This window comes from Thalassophryne amazonica, chromosome 10 (assembly GCF_902500255.1).
Source record: "Thalassophryne amazonica chromosome 10, fThaAma1.1, whole genome shotgun sequence".
Taxonomy (NCBI): domain Eukaryota; kingdom Metazoa; phylum Chordata; class Actinopteri; order Batrachoidiformes; family Batrachoididae; genus Thalassophryne; species Thalassophryne amazonica.
Window position 1 is genome coordinate 90257576 of NC_047112.1, and position 25892 is coordinate 90283467.

General features: G+C 42.7%; 1 protein-coding gene across 1 annotated transcript in view; it reads left to right on the forward strand.

Annotated features, from left to right (window-relative positions):
- Nucleotides 1-559: 559 nt before the first annotated feature.
- Nucleotides 560-25892, forward strand: part of LOC117519171 (GTP-binding protein REM 2-like) — a 45314-nt gene continuing 19981 nt past the window's right edge. The window contains exons 1-4 of the mRNA XM_034180483.1: nucleotides 560-652; nucleotides 751-805; nucleotides 6974-7280; nucleotides 7386-7459. Coding sequence (XP_034036374.1) covers nucleotides 758-805; nucleotides 6974-7280; nucleotides 7386-7459 — 429 coding nt within the window. The 5' untranslated portion in view covers nucleotides 560-652; nucleotides 751-757. The remainder of the gene's footprint in view (nucleotides 653-750; nucleotides 806-6973; nucleotides 7281-7385; nucleotides 7460-25892) is intronic.

Below are 25892 nucleotides of genomic sequence, written 5' to 3' on the forward strand. Positions count from 1 at the left end.
ATATAAATTAAATCAAGTTTTAAAAAGTGTAATCGAAAGGATATAAAACCAACATGACACAATAGACTTGTCTTGCCTGTTTTTAAATACAAAACATATATACAAAGCGCGTGCGCGCGCGCGCACACACACACACACACGCACGCACAGAATTATAATGAGGATTGTGTTATGCTTCCCCCTAGTGGCAAGTCTGCATATCGCCTTCATCCATCAGAGATCAACGAGCGCCTTTTAACTTTAAAACCCAAATATGATCGAGCTCAATCGCCTGTTCTTTTTTTGTAATTACACCATGTGAGAAGCAGCTCCTCACTCATGCAGAGAGGAATAAAAAAAAATCACTTGTGTTCTGCAAAAGAAAAAAGAAAAAGTCTAACTCTGTGGATTTTTACGCGTCAGGTGGGTGAGTCACTGTCGGTTTGGAGCGCGCTGGTGGGTGACGGCGCTGCGCCCACAGCTGGACCTGGGCCCTAAAACCTGCATCTGCGCTGGAAGAGTGCAGATAGACTGAGAGATAAAGGAGACGGAGAGAGAGAGGGAGCGCAGGAGAAGAAAGAGAGAGAGGGGAGAGTGGTAAAGCGCGCGCAAAGGAGGGACGCAGAAGGAGACACACCGTGCGTACTTTGAGTTGACAGGAGCCGCGTGACAGGTGAGAGACGGACGGTGGCTGGTTTCTCGGGGTGGGGGGAGTGGGGAGGGGGGAGCACTTCAGTGGTTGTTTCCTCCCCCCCGTCATCCTCTTTTCAGTTTGCAGATGCCGACAGATGTGCCCGAAGGCAGACTCAGAATCGAGGAGCCCCAGGTAAGCTGGAGGGGCTGCAGCTCGTCCCCAATAATCAATAATCACAGGGTCAGTCTCAAATGTTTGATCAGTCTGTTATTGTAGGTGCCAGGTTGGATGGTGGTTGTGTGTGTGCGTGTGCGTGCGTGTAGGTGGATTACAGTATGAGTCAGTTTCGCATTTTAAATACTAATCCAACTTTTGGCTGGTTGTGCTTCAGGACTGAGCACTGAGAGCTCAAACATTAAGTTTGGTCTTGTCTCTTCTGGCTCAGTAGCAGCTCCATAATATTTTGGGGGTGTTTTGGAGGGGGAGCTATAGGTGGGGCCATGATTATCTTGGCTACAGATCTTCATGCTCAGCTCCCATCTTCTGCCGGTATCTGATTGTTTTAGACAGTGAAGTTCATCTTCTTTGTTAGTTTTTTTTAAATCTGGCCCATATCTGATATCTGCATTTACATGAAACTCCCACGATGCAAAGACATACACATACTTCAGAGGCAGATGTTGACAGAGTGGACCAGCTCTTTACCCTCGCAAGGATATTAGAGGGGTCTTGGGAGTATGATCAACCAGTCTTGTGTACTTGGAAAAGGCGTTTGACCTGGTCACTTGGGGTATCCTGTGGGGGATGCTGCGGGAGTATGGGGTACCAGATTCGCCGCAACATGCGATCTGGTCTCTATATGTCCAAAGTAGTAGCTGTGTCCACATTCCCTGCATTACATTGGTAATTTATTCAATTTTATACTGCGCCAACTCACAACAACATTGTCTCAAGGTGCCTCACATAAAACAATTTAAAAACAGATAAAAAAGAATTAAAAGATTACAAAGCACAATTTAAAAGGCATGATTAAATACAAGAAATGAAAGACAAATAGCACAATAAAAATTGCAATGGCATAGAATGCTAATCATAATCATGTGAAAACAAATACATTTTGAACCTAGACTTAAAAATGTCCACAAAATCAGACTGCCTCAGTGACACTGGGAGACTGTTCCACAGAGCAGGGGCCCAGTAAGAGAAGGCTCTTTGACCCACTGACTTTTTTTTTTTGCACCCTAGGAACACAAAGTAGTCCTGCATCCTGCGAATGCAGAGCCCAGGCCGGTATGTAGGGTTTCACCAAATCGGCAAGGTAGCAGGGCGCCAATCCGTGAACAATTTTGTAGGTCAACAGCCAAACATTAAAGTCCGCTCTCACAGAGACAGAAAGCCAATGAAGAGATGCGAGAATGGGGGTAACATGGTCAAACCTTCTGCTTTGTGTCAAAAGTCTGGCAGCAGCATTCTGAACCAGCTGGAGACCCCTAATGCTGGATTGCAGTAACCCTGAAAATAGGACATTACAATAATCCAATCTAGAAGAAATAAAAGCATGAATCAGGGTCTCTGCATCAGCTATAGACAGGATGGTGCGAATCTTCGCTATATTTCGCAGATGGAAGCAAGCAGTCCTCATAATGTCTCTAATGTGGTGATCAAAGGACAACATAGGCTCAAAAACTACCCCAAGGTTCCTCACTTTGTCCGTATGATGTAGAACACACAAACCTAAGCTAAGCACTAGCTGGTCAAATTGATGCCGATGCCTCACTGGACCAAGAACCATCATTTCAGTCTTATCAGAGTTTAAAAGTAGAAAGTTACTAGACATCCAACTTCTCACTGATGCAAGGCAATCTTCTAACGATTTTAAGTGAATGAGATTACCAGCAGTTATCGGCATGTACAAATGAGTATCATCAGCATAGCAATGAAAGGCAATCCCAAAACGCTGCAGTATATTCCCATGGGGTGCTACCTAAAGTGAGAAAAGCAGGGGGTATCAAACGCAGTACTAAGATCTAACAGCACCAAAACCGTAGTGGTGTCCCAGTCCATTGCTCGCAGAAGGCCATTCACTACTTTAGTGAGCACTGTCTCTGTGGAGTGATATTTTCTAAAAGCGCATTGCAGTGGATCAAAAAGATTATTCTCAGTAAGGTGGTCCACGAGCTGCAGTGAAATCACTTTTTCCAGAATTTTAGAACAAAATGATAGATCTGATATCGGCCTATAATTTTTCAATACACTAGGGTCAAGATTACATTTTTTAAGTAATGGTTTAATCACTGCACAATTGAAACATTTAGGAACAGATCCAGAGGTTAGTGAGAGATTAACGGTTTTCAGCAGAGCTGGCCCAAGAGTGGACCACAGGTCCTTAAACAGTTTTGTTGGTATAGGATCAAATAAACAGGTTGTGCTTTTTGTAGATGTCACAAGTTTTGTCAACTCACCCAGTAAGATACTATCAAATTCTGTAAATCTGGGTAACACCTCAGTGGTAGCACCCACCTCCATAGCAGGGTGCAATGGCTGAGCAAAGACATGCTGAGATACCATGCTTGGTACTGTTTCTGATGGGCATTGGACTCCACCAGGGCTCCCTCCTTGTCACCAATCCTGTTTGTGATGTTCATGGACAGGATTTCAAGGCGCAGTCAGGGACCAGAGGATGTCCAGGTTGGTGACCTCAGAGTTACATCTCTGCTTTGCTTTGCAGATGATGTGGTTCTGTTGGCTTCATCAGGCAGTGTCCGCCAATGCGCACTGAGCAGGTCTGAAGCCGAATGTAAAGCGACTGGGATGACAATCAGCACCTCCAAATCTGAGACCATGGCCCTCTGTCGGAAAACAGTGAATTGTCCCCTCTGGGTCAGAGGAGAGTTACTGCCCCAAGTGGGAGAGTTTAAGTATCTTGGGGTGTTGTTCACAAATGGAGGTGTGTTGGCATGTAAGATCGTTAGACAAACTGCGGCAGTCTCTGAAATTTTACAGACGTTGTACCAATCCATCTTGGTAAAGAAGGAGCTGAGCTGGAAGGTGAGACTCTCAATTTACCATTCGATCTACACTCCTATCCTCACCTATGGTCATGAGCTTTGGGTAATGATGGAAAGAATAAGATCACAGATACAAGCAGCAGAAATCAAATTCCTCTGTTGGGTATCTGGTCTTACACTCCAGGACATGGTGAGAAGCTTGGCCATCCAGCAGGGACTCAGGGTAGAGCTGCTGTTTCTTTGCATTGAAAGGAGCCAGTTGAGGTGGTACAGGCATCTGATGAGGATGCCCCCTGGTCATCTTTGTAAGGAGGTCTTCCAGGCACGTCCAACAGGGAGGAGGCCAAGGAGACCTAGAACATGCTGGAGAGATTATATTTCCCATCTGGATTGGGAATGCCTTGGGACCCCCCCTGGGAAGAGTTACAGGACTTGGCTGAGGATAGGGAAGTGTGGAATGAGCTGCTTGCTTTGCTGCCACTGTGACCTGGATAAGCTGTTGAAAAGCACCTGTAGCTTGGGTGTGGGTGTTAAAACAACGAGCGCTATCCTCTGTCACAGGGAAGTGCAAATGAGAACTTGGAAAAAGTTGTAATGACAAAGAAATTCCAATCTCTGTGTGTCTAGATCACAGTCGCATTGGCTCGTACCCGACAGTTAACTGATTTATTGCCACATGGCCAGCAGGTCTGTGAGCATGTGGTGATGCATGACACTACGGAACTGCCACAGGTCCTGGATGGCAAACTTCCAAGCACACAACCCGGGCACTAATTGGAGATTAAACACCTTGCCCAAGCCCTCTTAGTGGTCTGATTTTTCAGTCTGATGGGGATTTGAACAGAGAATCCTCTGGTCTCAAACACACCTCCCTCTAGACCATCACTCTGTTTTATAGTTATCTATCTGCCACACCAAGGTGAAATGTGGGTTTGCTTGCTTTTGACCTGTTCTAGCTTTTGTGGTCCTCAACACTGAGGCATGACAGTACTGGACCATACTCAGTGGAGCGTGCCACATGGCCATTGTGTTGTACCTGACATTCCCTCATAAGTGATACTCCTCATCTGAGTCTCCCTAACGAACGGCACATTGACCTACAGTCATTCCAGCGATGCTCAAGGATCCTCAGGAGAGATCTGCTGCCAAAGGCATCTTGTCGTCACCTTATGTCACCAGTTAGTGTCCAACTCTGACAACCATACAGATAGACTGCAACTGCAAGGATCCTAAATCAGATTTAGACCACCACCCAAATCAAATGAGAGAATATCTGATTTACTGTGCATTTTTAGCAATTAGAGCACATATTCACACTGCAGATCAAATGCATGCCACATGTGAGTCAACGATCCAAATCAGACCACTTAATAGTTTAAAAGCAGAGTTAGTGGTCAGATCAGTTCTGAGACTATGTGCTGGTGCCACATGTTGCTGCATCCACTGCACCTTGAAACCACCCAGACATACAACTGGTCCATCTCCACAGCTCTGAACAGTAACCATCTATCTGCTGTAGTCAGGTGACACGTTAATCTGAGAGTGGTGGAGATATTAAACTTAAAGGCAGGATTTCAAATGGAAATGTTTCTCTTTATGTTATGGGGGAAGGGGGGCTTACAAGAAACCTATCAAGCATCACCCTGGAGCAGCCTTTCTCAAAGAGTGGTCCATGAGTGACCCCTAGTGGTTTGTGAATATATTGTTAAAATATAACGAACCACACACACACACACACACATATATATAGATATATATGTGTGTGTGTGTGGGGGGGGGGGGGGGGGGTATTTGAATTTATATCATAGTCTAACTTCAAATTTCTGCTCAAAGGATTTAAAAATGACTCCAAAGTCTTATGCTGCGTTCACACCGGGCGCAATCAGACGCTACAAATTCGCGTGGGTCGCCAGGCGACAGACGCGCCTCCTTCGCCCGGTGTGTCGCTCTGCTTGGGTGGACTTTCGCTGCGAAAATTCGCCCCGGTGCGTCATCAAATAGGAGGAGCTTCCATTCCGCTCGCCGGCTCTGGTTGTCAGTCAAGCTAACATGACGGACCTTGATCACACTGAGCGAGTTGCTGTGAAAAGCTCCCAATACAGAGAGTATCATTATTTGCTGCAAGAGCTGTGTCTGGGTGACAGCCGCTTTCAGCGGTCCTTCCACCTCTGCGGGACCCAGTTTGAGGATCAACTGTCCCGTTTGTGTGCGCACATGTAAATAATAAAAAAAAAAAAAAACTCCGCTGCTTGCTGCAGCTGGCTCTTCCCCCAAAAAACTCTGTCATAATTGTGTTTAGAAACCAGTCACCATTTGCTTTATACAGGTGTGTAGTTAATAAGTAAAATAATCTCCAGGATGATTCGCGCGCGCACGTAAAATAAAAATAAAAAGAAACTCCGCTCCCCGCTGCTGTGGGGCTGCTGCTCGCTCCAAAAACTCTGTCATGATTGTGAAATAAAGGACAAAAGAGACATAAGTCCTGCTCACAGGCTGCTACCAGATACAGGACATGTTCACATCTTCAGTCAAACTCCAGACATCTCCACGTCACTACATAATCAGTCCCTGATTGGTCATCGCAGCGCGACGAGACAAAAAAGTTCAGATTTTTGAACTTGGGGAGGAGGGCAGCGCGACGTGAGGCGACGCAATATAGCGCCACAAACGCGCAAAATGCTCAAAATCGCTTCACTCGCGTCGCTTCATTCACCTCCATCGCGTCGCGCTGCGCGGTTTGGTGCCAAAACGCGTCCTTACATAGGGATTACATGGCAACCTGTGGCTGCAGTCGCTCGCGTCGTGCCCGGTGTGAACGCGGCATTACATTAATATAACGTTGGAGTGGTAAGCATACCTGTTGTTTTTGGATATCTGGGGAGCTAGGTGGTCTGCGAGATTTTTTTTTTAATCGTCCTTGTTGTAGGCAGCAGGGTGGATTAGTGGTTAGCACTGTTGCCTCACACCAAGAAGGTCATGGGTTCAATTCCCAACTGTGGCCTTTCTGTGTGGAGTTTGCATGTTCTCCCTGGATTTGTGTGAGCCCCCTCTGGGTGCTCCGACTTCCTCCCACATTCAAAGATGTGCTGGTTAGGTGCACTGGAAACTTGAAATTGCTTGTATGTGTGCGTGTGGGTGTGAATGTGTTTGTTTGCGGCCCTGCAGCAGACTGTCCAGGGTGTACCTGCCTCAAGCCCTATGAATGCCACCCATGACCTTTAACTGGAATACGTGGGAGTAGAAAATAGATGGATGGATGGATGGTCCCTGTTCTGAAAAATGTCTGAGAAACACTGCATAACAGCCACCTTTGGCTGCACTGACAAACACCATATCATCATCTGTCCTGCAGTGTGACATGACTCTGCCCAGCACGCCGATTGTCCGCAGAGGAAGCACTCCTTTGCCTCTGAAGCACCAGCTCAGGCGAGAAGAAGCTGTCCATGATGATTGCGATTGGACATCAGCAGCAGCTGGAACTTCAGCGTCGCCAGTCAGCTTCAGCTCCGCCTTAGATGACGCTTTGACCGTGACCACAGAGGACAGACATGAGGGGCCTTTGAGGATTGCCTTGCTGGGGCAGAACGGTGTGGGAAAGTCATCCCTCGCTATCGGCCTTGCCGGGGACATGGACAGGACTGCGTCTGTCGATTCTGACGGTACAAAGCTGCATGAATGCCTCCATTAGTGCAGCACCGTGCCCTTCACTCACAGGTAAATAAATGACAGCACCCACTTCTAACTGCTGCTCTCCGTGTCCTTAGGGGAGAGTTATGTACGCACGGTAACCGTGGATGACGAGGAGAGCACCATTATTATCTATGACAACTGGAGACAGGTGAGCCAAAAAGAACTCTGCTCCAACCGCAGCCTCATTAGGCCACCGAGCAGTGCCCTCAACTGTGCACGCTGCATTTAAGTATATAAAGTTGGATTGGTAAAGATTTACCCCTGACAATGTTAATGTTCATTTGCAACCCTGTAACATATTAGTGCTTATAGCAAGTAATGATGTACACAAAGTACAGACTGTCTACTTTAATTTGAGAGTATTGACATCTAAACTGGATGAACAGTGCAGCAGTTTCCCCTTTCTTTGGTGACTTAAAGTAAAACAGTGAAAGAAGCTGAAAAGTCTAAATACGTAAAACCCATCAGAGATAGTTAAAGCATTAAAGGGGTTGTGTTGCGCAAAACCAATTTGTCATGCATTTTACACTTGCATGCGGCTGAGGTTTCATGTTAAACATCCTCAACAACCCACAGTTCTGACTGTGCTTGCAGACATTATTTTGCTCCAAGCCAAATTCAGGCCTGAAAGAGCCTGTTTTAGAATTTTTTTAGACATGTATAACAGGAGCACATATCGGAGAGGTGGATTTCATTTACAAGTCCCTGTTCTGTATGGGTCCGCATGGTGGATTAGTGGTTAGCACTGCTGCCTCACACCAAGGTGATCCCAGGTTCGCCTCCAACCTGGTCCTTTCTATGTGGAGTTTACAGGTTCCTTCTACTTCCAAAGTCTTGCAGGTTAGGTGATTTGATGAATCGAAACTCTGAACAGAACTGAGTGGGAGTGTGACTGAATTTGCTATCTGTATGTGTCGGTCCTGCTATAGACTGGGCAACCTGTCTAGGGCGTGCCCCTCACCATCACTCAGCGACTGAAATAGTGGGTTTAGAAAATGGATGGATGTTCTGTCTGAAATGTAAGGTGGGTTTTAAATTGATCTCATTTGAGTCTTTGGTTTTAGGTTCTTTTAATCTGGTTAAAAGTAGCAGTGTTCAAACTGGTGAAGTCATCTGGTTTTAGCTTGATGTATCATACACGCCCACCCCCCAAAAAAGCATATGTAAAATCCTTGGATGAAATTAGTGAATTCATTTCAGATCTGCTGTACATGCTGAAAAGGTTTGGACTTATCGTTTAGACAGAGCTTTTCTGCCTGTGTGGGACATGTTTGGGTTTCAACATTTTGTGTAGGAACTCACTCACAGTGGTGGAAAGATTGATTTCAGTTCATGGGGTAGGTGTTTCCACTGTTGACGTTTTTCCTTTTCATCTGTTCTTTCGTACCAGTTTCATATTGACTTTGCTGTCTTTTCATGGAATGATCAAAAATTGGGTCACTCTCTGCTTAGGATGGATCTGTGGATAGTATCATTGATAACATTAACTCAGCAGTGCATGGTCTCATGGACTCAGCTGCACCTATGAAGATTAACCTGTAACCTGTGATAGATGTTCTGGTTCACTGATTCATTGATATGAGCTGTTTAAACCTATATGACACAACACAATCATATGACAGGATGTTACAGAACCGCAGGCCATATTCCACCATGTCTACTGTAATTGTTATGGGGTCGTGCGTGTTGGTGAGATAGGACAGCGTTGAAGAAGTTTGTACATGCTCGACGCTTCTGTGACACAAGCTGTGCCACATATAATCATTACATGTATTACATACATGTAATTACAAGCACAGAGACACATACAGGGGTGCATAGGTACACACTGATAGTTAGGCAAACACACACATACACCTAAATACAAAGTGTCACCTTATGAAAAGGCTGGTCTGATGTACTGGTTCACATTCACTTACTGAACATAATAAAATCCATTCTGTGATGTATTTCTATGTTTAGTATTTTCCACATAATCACACAGTAATATGTCACACAATGTGCAAGTTGCTCTCTCAGCATCGGTGCCCTGTGCATGTGCAACTTGGCATAGCACACAGAGCAGACATACTCATACAGTATAGCATAATATACAGAGCAGTGTTGTATAGTAACGAAGTAAAAATACTTCACTACTGTACTTAAGTACGTTTTGGGAGACTTTGTACTTTACTTTTTTTTTTATTCAGCTTACTTTCACTTTTACTTCACTACATTTCCGACCTTAACTGCACACTTCTACTCCCATACATTTTCTATAACATGTGCCATGCCATTACTCATTACAACAACAAAAAAAACCACACACACCCACATGAAAAAAGTCATGTTTTCAGCCAGAGACACCACTGATTACTAGTGACTGCAACGAAGTCAGGCCGATTTGTCATGAGGCAAGTCCGGTAGGCTTTTTTGCAGTTGCGCACTTGTGGGGTGTTTGTCAGGAAAATGAACATTTCTCTACATTGATTACAGACCTGCAGCGGGTCTGTAATCGACTTTTCTGCAGCGCGGCTTTGCTTTGAACCTTGAACCAATCGAAGCAGTGATTCGCAGGTCGAGGCAATGCTTCGATCTACAATTTAACTTAAAAGAACTTAAAAACGGGACCGATGCTAACGCGTTAGCATGTCTATAGCGTTTTCAATGTTAAAGGTAGCATTAAGCTGTTCGCATCAGCACATTTGTGTTGATTTATGTTCGTTGTCGTAAAAGAGTCAAATTGTAATTTTTAAATTTTTATTCATATATTATAGCAACAACAATAATAGTCTACATAATAGACAATAATAGTCAATAATAATAGACTAATAATGTTACAATACAATTTTAGAGAAAGAGACAAAAAGAACCTAATGAAACAAAACGATAAAAAAAAAAGATAAAACCATGTAACAATGAAAATAAATACATATAGAAATAAATAACTGTTTCCTGTAAACACCTATTGAGTAGCCTACTCTTGTTTAGGTTTTGAAACCTTGTTTCTGAAGTGTTTTTGTGTGATGTGCACAATTTTCAGTATTTTGACTAATATCATTTACAAGACTCGATAAACTTTTATAATAAAAAAAAAATCAGTCCGTTTTTGATTAACATTTACTTGTACTTTTACTTTCAATACTTGAGTACATTTAGTTGTACATTACTTGTCATACTTAAGTACAATAAATACTAGATACTTTAAGACTTTTACTTGAGTAGCATTTCAATCAGTTACTTGAACTTCTACCAAAGTCATTTTTTTAATGGGTATCTGTACTTTTACTTAAGTGTGATTTTCCGGTACTTTATACAACACTGATAGAGTGACCCAAAAAAACAGAACCCATAAAAATTGTAAAAAAAAAAATCCTACAAAGGTCTCACAAATTTCAGGGAATTTGCTGGATTTAAACTTCAGTCTGTGTATGATCATTCCCCAAAGTTCCAGTTATCTTGGTCGCTTTGCATAAAAGTCCTTTTCTTTCCAAATTATGCTCCAAATAGTAGAATTTGTTGGCAAAATCGGCCTCCAGGTACAATGTCTCGTCCTTGGTTGACCAAGACATGTTGGGGAAGATGATTGGAACAATCATCTTCCATCTTCTTCTGTCATTCATTTGGAGTATAATTTGGAAAGAACATGACTTCTATGCAAAGCGGCCAAGATAAGTAGAACTTTGAGGAATGATCATACGTACACAGACTGAAGTTTAAGTCTAGCAAATTTCAGGAAATTTGGTGGACCTTTGTAGGATTTATTACAATTTTATGGTTCTGGGGGTTTTGGGGGGTGGGTCACCCTGTAGTATAGCAAAATAAGGGAATGAGTTAATCAAAGTGTGTGAACCAACTGCATCTTGTGAGTACAGATTTAAGTGCTTTAGCGCAGTAAAATGTAGTCTTGATATTTTTTTTCTATGTCACTCATTAATCATAGATGGAACCACAACCTGTTACACAGCCCCTTTGCTGCAAGGAGCAGACTATGGGGAACATATTGTAATGTGCAGTCTGTTATTTTGTGGTTCTTCTGCAATACACGCTACGTTACGATGATGCATCTATGACACATCAGTATCCTATGAAACTGCTGTGTCAAAGGATTTGGCAGTATCGTGTGATCATGTATTGTACAGCTGGCTATAAACATAAATGTAGGAGTGTGGAGCATATGTGTCTTCACTCAAGGCTGGAGGTAGCTTGTCATGGATGACATGATTGCTTGGCTGAGTAGAGAAATGCTCAATCACCTAAGACAACTTACTGTTCTAATTTAATAAACAGCATTAAGTATAATCCTTCTTTGACACTCTTTTAAGACAGAATTTACTTGATCAGCCTGTAGTGTGTTCAAATTTTCCAACTGATTTATTTAGTTTTTTATTTATGCATTCATTTATTTTCTCCGCTTGGTCCAATTAAGAGTCACAGGGGTGTTGGAGCCAATCCCAGCAGTCATAGGTCAAGAGGCTGGGTACACTCTGGACAGGATGCCAATCTATCATAGTGCTTATTTATTTATTTATTTGTGTATTTGTAACTCCCCAAGTAAACTCATTCATTCATTCATTCATTCATCTGCTACCGCTTAGTCCAATTAAGGGTCGCGGGGGGGCTGGAGCCTATCCCAGCAGTCATAGGGCGTGAGGCGGGGTACAGCCAAGACAGGATACCAGTCTGTCGCAGGGCCACAAACACACAAACAAACACAGACACACCCACACACACCCACGGACAATTTAAAGTTTCCAATCCACCTAACCCGCATGTGTTTGGATGTGGGAGGAAACCGGAGCACCCAGAGGAAACCCACGCAAACACGGGGAGAACATGCAAACTCCACACAGAAAGGCCACAGGAATTGAACCCACGACCTTCTCGCCGTGAGGCAACAGTGCTAACCACTAAGTCACCGTGCCGCCTCCAAGTAAACTCACTTCAATTTATTTTATTTATATAGCACCAAATCACAATAGTGCTGATTCAAGGTACTTCATACAGGTAAGGTCGAACCTTATCAACCCCCCTGATCAAGCACACAGACAACAGTGGTAAGGAAAAACTCCCTCTGGTGTTTTTGAGGAAGAAACCTCAAGCAGACCAGACTCAGGGGGGTGATCCACTGTTTGGGCCATTCTAACAAGGTTACAAGGTTTTTTACCAGTGATGGGAACAAACAGAAGAAACAGAAAACAGAAACAGAAAAAAAAGAAAAGCAACAAAAACAGAATTCATTACTGAGATAAAACAGTCCATCTTGGTGCTTGGTCTCTGTTTCTAGGTTTTGAATAGGTAGGGTATCCTGAGGTCAGTCTGGCACCCTAGGGTGCAAGGCCAGCATCCATTAAATTGCTGGCCCTGATAAGGTAAGAGAAGGCTCTGTGGCCTGCTGACTTTTTTTTTCTTTTTTTTTTATCTTAGGGACACAAAATAGTCCTGCACCCTGAGAACGCAGAGCATGAGCCGGTATGTAGGGTGTAATTAGGTTGGCTAGGTAGAGAGGCACTAGTCTATGAATAATTTTATAAGTATCAGAAACTTAAAATCAGACCTCACAGAAACAGGAAGCCAATGAAGGGAGGCCAAAGTCGGTGTGGTTGAAGTTTTTGTTTCTTGTCAAAAATCTGGCAGCAGCATTTTGAACCAGTTGGATACCCATAATGTTGGACTGTGGTAAACCAGAGAATAGACCATTGCAATAATCCAATCTAGGAGAGACAAATGCATGGATCAGAGTCTGTGCATCAGCCATAGACTGAATGGGAAGAATCTTTGCTATGTTACGAAGGTGGAAGAAAGTAGTTCTTGTGATTTCTCTGATGTGTAGGTCAAAGGACAATGCGGGATCAAAAATCTCCCCATGGTTCCTCCCTTTTTGTCAGTGTGATGCATGACACACAAGCCTAGGTTGAGCTTTAGCTAGTCATGTCTAACTGGACCAAGAGAAAGCAAGACCTCTTTCTGAAAGCCTACTTATCTCTGACTAATTCAACAGTAGTGGGTTGAAAGCCGAGCAAGGACTCTATTAAAAAAATTCAGCAAATAAATCAAACAGAATTTAGATTTGAGTGTTGTCCTTTTTTATTTTACTGCATTATATGTCTTATTTCTGAGTTTAATTGAGCGATGTGCAAGTGCACAAACACACATACTGTTGGGAAAGTGTAGTGACACGGACCCACAACAGGGGGCGTAAATGAACGGACAATGAAAGAGTCGAATATGAACACTTTACTGTTGTGAAAGAGCACAACCAAAACACAGAGGATTACAGAATTTAAGAAAACAGTCAATCCACAAAGGTGACGTGTGGGCAGGCTCAAGGATAGAAGACGTCTGTCCTGAGAAGAACCGGAACCACACGATTTCCTCCGCCACCGAACCTGGAGCCGCCAAGTCCCGAGTCCCCAGGTGGCCACCGTCTCCGAATGTCGGATCTGGTACTGCTGGCGAGGAGCAAAAACTGTAAGACGTGGGTGCGTGCACACCCAGTAACAACAATGGTGGGGATTCCACCTCCACCTCTAACACACACTCGTGCAGCTCCTGTCTAACCACTTATCTGGTTGGAGTGTGAAGCGAAGCAGTCGCTGATCACACCAAACGCCAATCCCACAGATAAGGCAAACCACAGGAAAGCGGCTGCAAAAAGAGTTCAGACTATTTGTCAGCGTTGAATACAGCAGAGAAATTACCTTCACAGGTAGATGATATCTCAGCAACGAGGTGGAGATGACGTCCGGTTTTTATGGAGTGGAATGATGTAGTGAAGATGGATGACAGCTGGCATGAGATAATGAGTGACAGCTGTCACCCCCGGCTGTGTCCGTGGCGGCAGCGCCCTCTCGTGCCTGAAGCCCGCACTTCAGGCAGGGCACCCTCTGGTGGTGGGCCAGCAGTACCTCCTCTTCTGGCGGCCCACACAACACATACAGTATAAAGGATGGGCACTTCCCTAAATATACATCCATATTTAGTCCTCATTATTAATCCATACAGCAGCTAGTCCTGGAAAGTGGCAGTTACAGCTGAGAAGACCTATATGTGACAAGTGGCAAAGAAAAGGAGCCAGATGTCCCACGCCTGCAGGATGCTGTCCCTGAACACATTAACCTGCCCAGAGAGGCTCTAAGCATCCTCCACAGCAACAGGGTTAGCACTTGTAACAAAAAGCTCCAGATGGCTGTTTATTAAATCAACAACCTCAGTCAACTCATGTCCTTATATTATCCTGGAGCACAAGAGTGTGCTGGTGAAGAGGACGAGCGGTCCACCCAGCTGCAGCAGGCGCAAACTCACCTGTGGCAAGAAATTCAGGACGCTAGAGATCAGCTCCTCCAAGAGAACAAATGGCACACCAGGAGCATGAAGAACTGCGCTTCCAGCTCCAAGCAGGCCCAATGGAAAAACGAGGTTTTGCTCGTGCAACTCCTCGCCATCCAGCTGACACAGAAACATGGCAGCCACACTGTAAAAAAACAAAGTCTGTGAAATTAACAACTCAGAATTGCGGCGGTTCGTGGGAATGGGTTATGATAAGTACATTAATCTACAACCCCTGGCAAAAATTATGGAATCACCGGCCTCGGAGGATGTTCATTCAGTTGTTTAATTTTGTAGAAAAAAAGCAGATCACAGACATGACAAAAAACTAAAGTCATTTCAAATGGCAACTTTCTGGCTTTAAGAAACACTATAAGAAATCAAGAAAAAAAGATTGTGGCAGTCAGTAACGGTTACTTTTTTAGACCAAGCAGAGGAAAAAAATTTGGAATCACTCAATTCTGAGGAAAAAATTATGGAATCACCCTGTAAATTTTCATCCCCAAAACTAACATCTGCTCGTTAGTCTGCATCTAAAAAGGAGTGAACACACCTTGGAGAGCTGTTGCACCAAGTGGACTGACATGAATCATGGCTCCAACATGAGAGATGTCAATTGAAACAAAGGAGAGGATTATCAAACTCTTAAAAGAGAGTAAATCATCACGCAATGTTGCAAAAGATGGTTGTTCACAGTCAGCTGTGTCTAAACTCTGGACCAAATACAAACAACATGGGAAGGTTGTTAAAGGCAAACATACTGGTAGACCAAGGAAGACATCAAAGCGTCAAGACAGAAAACTTAAAGCAATATGTCTCAAAAATCGAAAAATGTACAACAAAACAAATGAGGAACGAATGGGAGGAAACTGGAGTCAATGTCTGTGACCGAACTGTAAGAAACCGCCTAAAGGAAATGGGATTTACATACAGAAAAGCTAAACGAAAGGCATCATTAACACCTAAACAGAAAAAAACAAGGTTACAATGGGCTAAGGAAAAGCAATTGTGGACTGTGGATGACTGGATGAAAGTCATATTCAGCGATGAATCTCGAATCTGCATTGGGCAAGGTGATGATGCTGGAACTTTTGTTTGGTGCCTTTCCAATGAGATTTATAAAGATGACTGCCTGAAGAGAACATGTAAATTTCCACAGTCATTGATGATATGGGGCTGCATGTCAGGTAAAGGCACTGGGGAGATGGCTGTCATTACATCATCAATAAATGCACAAGTTTATGTTGATATTTTGGACAATTGAAAGGATGTTTGGGGATGATGAAATCATTTTTCAAGATGATAATGCATCTTGCCATAGAGCAAAAACTGCAAAAACATTCCTTGCAAAAAGACACATAGGGTCAATGTCATGGCATAGGGTCAATGTTAATGAGCAGATCTGATCTGATGCAGGTGTTAATTTGGGGGATGAAAATTTACAGGGTGATTCCATAATTTTTTCCTCAGAATTGAGTGATTCCATATTTTTTTCCTCTGCTTGGTCTAAAAAAGTAACCGTTACTGTCACAATCTTTTTTTCTTGATTTCTTATAGTGTTTCTTAAAGCCAGAAAGTTGCCATTTGAAATGACTTTAGTTTTGTGTCATGTCTGTGATCTGCTTTTGTTCTACAAAATTAAACAACTGAATGAACATCCTCTGAGGCTGGTGATTCCATAATTTTTGCCAGGGGTTGTATGTGTTTGTGACAGGGGGTATGAAAACGGGGCATTTTTCTTAACAGTGGCAAGAATTCATTTCATGACACAAAATGTGGGGTGAAAGGGGGGTCTGGGGGGGGGTCATGGTTAACCTTTGGGGAGGGTACATACTTAGGCTATGGTTGTGGTTACACTAAAAAACTGATGCATTGGATGAACTCAGTTCAGTTATGTGCAGGATTTCCATCTGATAAATATATGTCGCCCCAACTCAAATAAAGCACATCCATGCTTGGGACTCTGGTGAGGGTGGTTGCATCTCCTCCTCTATCTCTGTTCCAACCTTCAAAGTCCCTACTTCACCAGGCTGTGAATTTTTCAAACTATATTGGATTAACCATGGAATTGATCAGCTGGTCTCTGAAAGCTATTGACACCATTTTTTCTAAAAGAAGATCAGGGCCAGGGGACCCTGCGTGCCCAGATGGAACCTACGCTGTGAGCTATGTTCTCGGTGCCTGGGAGACGTGGCAAGTCGCACGCTTTGTGCCATTCTCTGTGGAGGACGTCGAGGATTTATTCATATTTGGTTTCATAGTAGGAGGGCTGGTACTTATTGGCTTATGTGCTGCTTTGACCTACCGGAAAATTGGCAAGACGTCTGCCACCAAAACCACGACCCCTTGCTTGTCCATCATGATTAATGAGTTGGGCAAGGCGATGCATTCTCAGACTGCATTAACCCCTGAACTCAGGCACAAATTGGATGGCATCTCGGAGCAAATGCGCATCTTGTAGATGGAGATGAAGATTTCAGAGCCCGGGGAATATTCATAATTTGGGATCTGGTTTGTTCATATGAGACTGTAAAAGTGTTTTTCACTGCTCAACCACAAACATGGCAGGCTTATCAGCCTCTGAAGATAAAATGCCCTGTTGTTTTCCTCCAGAAGAATCTCTACGGCCTTGGGGAACTTTGGCTGCCTCCTTATCTCTCTAACGCCAGTACACAAGAACAGAAACTGACTCGCACATGGACAAAGACTGAAGCATGCTCCACCCACCCACCCCCACCTCCCCTCCTGCCCCCATCACACACCCCATCCCAGCCACCGCTCACGCCACCCCTTTTCCCCTCCGGGGACTGCAAAGTTTTAGCTGTGGCAGGTCCCCGTTCCCTCCAAGCTGGTGGCGGCACGAGTCCTGTTGTTGCGGCTACCACACACTCACATTGCCTCAATTCAGAAAACGGACTGTTTCACGTTTAGTGTACATAAACAATGTCAAATGTATATGTGTTGTCTTAATTCTGATGCGTGCCATTATTACAGTAAACAAGTAATAATTGTGGATTAATTACTGTATCTTGTCTGTGGCAATTTGAGTGTGGACGTAATCTCGTTGTTGTTGCACTTGTAATGACAATGACATAAATCTCATCCATTCATCCATCCATAATTTAATTTAATTTAGTTGTGACTACATATATTTATTAGATGGAAATCCTGCCCATAATTAAATTGAGTTCATCCAGTGAGTACTTTGTTTGAGTAATACATTCAAAAAACTGACTCAATGGATTGGATTCCATCTAATAAATATATGTAGTCCCAACTAAATTAAATTACATTATCTTGCATGGATGCGCTTTATTTGAGTTGGGCTACATATATTTATTAGATGGAAATCCTGCACATAATTGAATTGAGTTCATCCAATGAGCCATTTTTTGAGTGTAGAAGTAGGAGAAGGGGAAGATTATAAATAGCAAAATAAAAAAATGTGTCTCAAAAAACTGGCACTTTTTTGTGACGGGGGCACGACAATAAAACATGAGACCGAGCTGGAAATTAACAGGGAAATCCTATGAAATCACGACATAAAACAACAACAGTGGAGTAGTGTTTAATTTACAGCAATAATGTGTAACACGTGGAACAAAACTGAACTATGAATTTAACAGTACTAATATGTTAAAATAATCATATACCATTGTGGAATTTACAAATGACTGTAGTTTAAACACCAAAAAAACTGTAATACCAAAATCTGTACAATACAGTTAGACTTTACAGATGAGAATTTTCACAAATACGGTAAAATACAGTACTTATAATTAAGGGTTTGCAAAAAGAGGTGACGTGTCTGTTTAAACTACATTTTGAGGATATTTAAATATAAGGTGACCATTTTGCTGAGATTTTATCTTCTAAATAGACAATGAAATTACAACAGGTTTACATTGTAAAATTTACATATTTTATGTAAAATAAATAAATAAATAAATACAGAATTCCCAATCTGTAAAAACAAGGAATTTTTTTTACAATGCAGGTACACATGGCTGTTTCCGGCCTTTTAGGCCAATCTTAAAATATAACCCTTTTCTGTGGTGGGCGAGCTGTAGCACCCTTGCTTCACAACAAAAGGTCTGGCATTCAAAGCCCACCCTTGTACATTTGGACTTGCATCTGGTGCAAAGCCTGTGCCAAATCAATGTGCATGCCGGATCTCCTGCTGTGACACCCCCAGAGTGCAGCAGCCAGTACAATCACACTTTTAATCTGTTTTTATTATTCATCATTTCATTTATTCATCCTGTTTCTGCTGCTTGTCCGGGTCTGGCTCACAGTGACTGCAGACCAAGCAGCTCAGGCCACACTCCCCAATCTTTGGCAAAGTTCTTGTCATGGGGGATCCCGAGACATTCCCATGCCACCTATGAAATATCATCCTTCCAGTGTGTCCTGGGTTTTCCCCGAGGCCTCCTTCCAGTTGTATGTGCCTGTTAGACCTCCCTGGGGGAAACAACCAGGGGGCATCATCACCAGATCCATGAACCATCTCAGCTTGCTCCTATCAATGCAAAAATGCAGCCACTCTACTCAAGAGTCCCTCCCAGGTGAGCTTCTCACCCTATAACCACAGACATCTGGCAAAGGAACTTCATTCCCGATGCTTAGATCCACAACCTAGTTCTTTCAGTCATTTCCCAAAGCTCATGACCATATGTGAGGATAGGAGCATAAATTGACTGGCAAGTCATAAATCCTGCCTTCCAGCTCAGCTCTTTCTTCACCAGGATGTTCCAGTATTGCATCTGCAGGACCTCAGATGCAGCCCCAATCCATCTGTCGACCTCATGTTCCATCTTAACCCCACCTGTGAACAAGATCCCAAAATACTTGAACACCTCCACTTGGGGCAATAACATTTCCCTGACCCAGGGGGGCAATCCACCCTTTTCCAAAGGGACCATGGTGTCAGATTTGGATTTGCTGATCCTCATCCCAGTTGTTTCACACTCAGCATCAATCCTGTTTAGTACAAATCTTGAGGTCACACTCTGATAAAGCCAACATAACCGTATCATCCAGAAAAGGCAGAAAAAAAAATCAGATTTTTAAAAAATATCTTTAAAAAAAAATTCTGTGCTTCATGTTCATTATCATGTCAACCCTCAAGCAACCGAGTGGGGTCATTTATGACCCCGGGCATATATTTTTGTAAAGCATTTTTCTAATTTTAATCAGAAAAAAGTTTCCTACCGTGAATTTGTCAATCTATTTGTCCTGCATTTGTTCATAGAATTTTGCAACAATCAGCTGATCTGTGTGGCAAGTATAACCCAAACTTGTGCTGGGTCACTTATGACCCTGGGACGATCTATAAGATTTTTGACATTATAGCTTCAGATGGTATTGTAATTTGCCAACTCTAATCAATATATTTTACTGAAAAGCTGAAAAGTAGGAGTGCTACTTGGAACTATATCTGTTTTAAGATGGTGCTCTTTGGTAGATGGCTAGTTGAGATAAAGTCTTGAAAAGATACCAAGGCACTCATCTAATTAAACAGTTAAAATGCCTTTATTTTATGGGCAAATCATAATTAAAAAATGCACTTCTTCAATGTGTTTCGGCTAGAAGCCTTCATCAGGAAGTGAACACTCATTCTGAGACAAGTCTTGATTAAAAACCTCAAAATAGGTGGGTCAGCAGGTGTGAACAATTGGATCATCACTAAACCAATGAGAACAAAGTCAGATAAAGGGTATTCAAAGCTGAGAAAAAAAAAAAAAAAGTGACCAACAATGGGCCTAGTGTCTGCCCAGCAATACAAAAATCTGTCAAACATATAAATACATTGCATATCACTAGGACAATAAACTCTTTAAAGGAAATGGCAATATTCTAGATCTTCATTAAGACCTGGGTATATAGTTACTTTTAATCTAAAAATCCAAAAAGTCTCGCGTTGATTCAGTTGTTTTATCCTATTGCCTCCTCTTATAGTTTGTGGTATGTGATCAATGCCAATAGCTCTTAAAATAGAAGGATCACTATTATGTTTATCCTTAAAATGATGAGCCATAGGATAATTGTCATTTTTAGTTCTTATGGCATACTTATGCTCTGAGATTCTATCCTGTAAACGGCGTTTAGTTCTGCCAATGTAAAACACATTGCAGACTGGACACTCTAATTTGTAAATCACAAAAGTAGTTTTACAATTAATAAAATGTTGTATTTCATAAGTATTATCGCCATGTGTATCATAAAACGTATTACATTTAACCACATTAGAGCAATGGTTACACTCAACACATTTTAAGCTGCCACACCGTTTGACTAAAAGCCAGGTATTTTTTGAAGGTGCTGGCAAGTAGCTATGAACAAGTTTATCGCTCAAAATAGGCGCACGTTTAAAGCTGAATATAGGGGGTTCCAAAAACACATTACCCAGAGAGGCATCACATTGTAGTAAATTCCAGTTTCTCTTGATAATATTTTTAATGTGATGTGATTCTGTACTGAATCTAGTGGGAAAAAAAGACCCTTTCAGATCTCTGTCCTGCAGTCTTATTTGTTAAAAGAGACTGTCGTTCTAGACTTCTTGCTCTATTTTTAGCACTTTAAGGACTCTCTTTTTCTAACCTCTTTGAATAAATCTATTTTCCATCTCAGCAGCTTTTTGATCAAAATCATTTATTTCATCACAAACCCTTCTAAGTCGCATAAACTGGCCATAGGGTATGTTATCTTTAAGGTGTCTGGGATGGAAACTCTTAGCATGCAAAATAGTATTACGAGAAGTAGGCTTTCTAAAAATGGTAGTATGTAAAAAGCCTGCATTATCTCTAAATATTTCCAGATCCAGAAAACAAATCTTTTGCTTGTAAAATTCCAAAGACAATTTGATGTTTCTATTAGTGCTATTAAGAAATTCATGGAAAGACACAAGTTCCGATTCAGATCCTGACCACAATAGAAACACATCATTTATATACCTACCCCAATGAATTATCTTATCACAGAAAGGCTGCTTGGAGGGATTAAATACAAAAACTTGTCCCTCCTATGCAGGTTTATATATGGGTAAATGGGAACAAGATTTTGTATTTAAAACCTCCAAACATCACAAACAGTCCTAGTGATATGCAATATATTTATATGTTTGACAGATTTTTATATTGCTGGGCAGACACTAGGCCACTTTTTTTTTTCTCAGCTTTGAATACCCTTTATCTGACTTTGTTCTCATTGGTTTAGTGATGATTCAATTGTTCACACCTGCTGACCCACCTATTTTGAGGTTTTTAATCAAGACTTGTCTCAGAATGAGTGTTCACTTCCTGATGAAGGCTTCTAGCCGAAACGCGTTGAAGAAGTGCATTTTTTAATTATGATTTGCCCATAAAATAAAGGCATTTTAACTTTTTTCTTAGATGAGTGCCTTGGTATCTTTTCAAGACTTTATCCAATGTATTTTACTGTTTGGCAAGGAAGCATAGACAACAGACCTAGAAAAAACAGATTTACAGCTGCACAAGCGTCGAAACTGATTCTTGATGCCCAGAGTGAGGATGAAAAGGGCGATGGATAAATATATTACAGAGTGAAATAAATATGAAAAACCCTAAAACAATCATGTACTCGTATATAGAAGTATTCCAATATAAAGCCAATGGGGTCATAAATAACCCATTCGGTCATAGTCGTTAAAACAGCTTGGTCGCTTGAGGGTTAAGCACTTTTAAATTTTCTGCCCTGAACGTGCTATATAATGGATAGGCTCCAGCCTTCCACAGGTATAGAAAATGGATGGATGTGCTATATAATTAACATTAGTACTGACAAGGCTCAGAACCAGGAAGGCAGGGTTAGATTTTTTTTTTTTTTAGATAAGAAATGGTCCCATTTGCGATTGAATGATGGGAAGAGTAAGGAGAAGGGAAGCGGATACATATTTTTATCGCGTGGACTTATGAAGCTGTAAATGGAGCCGGATCTGAAGTGTTTACTGATGTGACTGGAGACTGTAGGATGAATTCTGAAGTGTTAATTTGAACTGATTGTTTTATTTGCTCACATTCAGTCATATGCATTAAATGTAATTGACATTGCAGATGGAAAATTATAAAAAGCACACTGAAAAAGGAACCAACTCATTTAAGCCAAAGAAACAGAATATTCTCTGCTCCAATGAACCCAACTGAGCAGGAATTTCACATGTTGAATGCAAAATGCCCTGAGAGCGAGCAGGATGTGAAGCCTGACAGAGCGTCACCAATCAGGTGTCACTCTGTGTTTGTGGGTTCCAGACTTCAAGCAGTCACTTACGGTAACAGACTGGCAACTAAACATTAAATGTGACAATGTACAGTAAATTCTTGTGCTGTTAACAGTGTAGGGTTTGGACATAGTTAATAGTTACAGTATTGCTGATTACAAACAGATTACATAAGAATATAATTTTAAAAAATCTAATGTGTAAAATATTCATTAGGCCTAAGTTGCTTCATGTCTTTGTTGTGCAGGGATGGCATATTTCTGAACAAAGTGGGTCACTAAATACCACTGAAACAAATTTGGTTGGTCCTTATTTTGAATTTGCACCACCACATCCTGTCTGCTAAGTAAACTCTGTCTCAGTGTTGCCAATTTAGCTAAGTTGTCACTAATCTACAGTGCATCCGGAAGGTATTCACAGCGCATCAATTTTCCACATTTTTTTATGTTACAGCCTTATTCCAAAATTTATGAAATTCATTTTCTCCTCAAAATTCTACACATAGTACCCCATAATGACAATGTGAAAAGGTTTTTTTTTTATTTTTGCTAATTTATTGAATATAAAAACTAAGAAATCACATGTACATAAGTATTCACAGCCTTTGCCATAAAGCACAGAATTGAGCATAGGTGCATCCTGTTTCCACTGATCATCCTTAAAATGTTGCTGCAGCTTAATTGGAGTCCACCTGGGATTAATTCATTTGACTGGACATGATTTGGAAAGGCACACAGCTGTCTACATATAAAGTCGCACAGTTGACAGTGCATGTCAGAGCACAAACCAAGGATGAAGTCAAAGGAATTGTCTGTAGGACAATGACCCCAAGCACACAGTGAAGATATCAAAGGAGTGGCTTCAGGACAACTCTGTAAATGTTCTTGAGTGGACCAGCCAGAGCCCAGACCTGAATCTGATTGAACATCTCTGGAGAGATCTGAAAATGGCTGTGGACTGATGCTCCCCATCCAACCTGATGGAGCTTGAGAGGTGCTGCAAAGAGGAATGGACAAAACTGCCCAAAGATAGATGTGCCAAGCTTGTGCTATCATATTCAAGAAGAGTTGAGGCTGTAATTGATGCCAAAGCTGCATCAACAAAGTACTGAGCAAAGAGTGTGGATACTTATGTACATGTGATTTCTGAGTTTTTTTTTATTTTTCAATAAATTTGCAAAAATTAAAAAAAAACCTTTCATGTTGTTATTATGGGGTATTGTGAGTAGAATTTTGAGGAAAAAAATAAATGTACTCCATTTTGGAATAGCGTAGTGCATCTGAACAATTATGACAAGATGTTACATCTATAATAAACATAATTTTACAGATACATTATCAAACTCATAAGAAGGAATGAAAGTGCAACTGTTGTGTGGGCCGCCCGAAGAGGAGGTACTGCTGGCCAACGCCAGAGGGCGCCCTGCCTGTAGTCTGGCACCAGAGGGCGCAGTTACTACCCAGGAGCCAGGACTGACAGCTGTCAGCAATTATCATCACTGCACCATAAAAGCCTGGAGGAGACACCACATCTCCGCCGAGATATCAGTTTACCACACAGGTAACCTCTCAGCTGTCTTCTGTGCCGCATACACATAAGTGTTTTTCTGAACGTTTTTGCAGTAGTAACCTTCTGTAACTTGCAGCTTGGAGCTGGTTGGTGAGAATTTGGAGGAGTAGGCGACTCCACTCCTAAATTCTTAGTTGTTACATTAGGTACTGCACGGATTGTGTTTCCTGTTACCTTGGAGTGGAGGACTGTTTCCACTCAGGAAGGAACTGTGAGTTTGCTGACTGCTTACTGGGTGTCCACACACCCACCCTTAACCTGTTTTTGTTCCTGCCAGCAGTACCGGATCTGACAGCTGGAAGCAGAGGCCACCTGGGGACTCGGGACTTGGCGGCTTCAGTATACTGCAGGTCTTCGTTGGCGGCGGAACCTTGTGGGCCCCGGCTCTTCTCTGGATAGGCGTCTCCTACCCTCGGGCCTGCCCACACGTCACCTATTGTATTTTGTGATTGACTGTCTAAAAGCAGTATTCGACCTGTTGTGCACATTTGCCGCAATAAATTGTATTTACTGGATTCTCTATTGACCATTCATTTGCGCCCCCTGTTGTGGGTCCAACTTTCCCCAACAGGATATCTCGGCCAACGTCATGGATCCCGAGGGGCACAACCCACCCGTTGAACAGTCAATGGAGACGCAAGCTGCACAGGCTTCTGCAGGAGGAATAATGGGTGAGTTGCAGCAATTTTTGGCCGCCTTCACTGCTCGGTTGGATTTGGTAACCGAGCAGAATGTACTACTCAATCGTAGGATGGAGGCTCTCACCGCACAGGTGGAAGCACGTGCACAGGGCGCGGCTGCCGCTCCTCCTCCTGCCGACCTGTTGCAGAACAGGGACCCTCCAGTGGTCGTTCAACGGACCCCCCCCCCATCCCCTGAAGCATACATAAGTCCCCCGGAGCCGTACGGAGGCTGTGTTGAGACGTGCGCGGACTTCTTAATGCAGTGCTCGCTCGTCTTCGCTCAGCGTCCAGTAATGTACGCGTCAGACTCCAGCAAGGTGGCTTATGTTGTCAATCTGCTTCGAGGTGAGGCACGCGCCTGGGCTATGGCGCTTTGGGAGCAGAATTCACGGTTCCTAACGACTTACACTGGGTTCGTACGGGAATTCAGACAAGTGTTTGATTACCCTAATCGAGGCGAATCTGCTTCGACTCTGCTGCTGTCCATTCGACAGGGGCGTCGGAGCGCTGCAGAGTATGCAGTCGACTTCCGTGTCGTGGCCGCGAGGGCCGGCTGGAATACGGTAGCACTCCGCGCCGCCTTCGTAAATGGACTTTCTTCGGTCCTGAAGGAACACCTGGTGGGTAGAGATGAGCCGCGGGATTTACACGGGCTTATTAATTTAGTCATACGTTTAGACAACTGATTGGAAGAACGTCGACGGGAGCGAGACGAAGGACGTGGCCAGGCACGCGCCGCCCCTCTACCTTCCCGGTCCGAAGCAGCCTCACCTTCCCCACGCTCC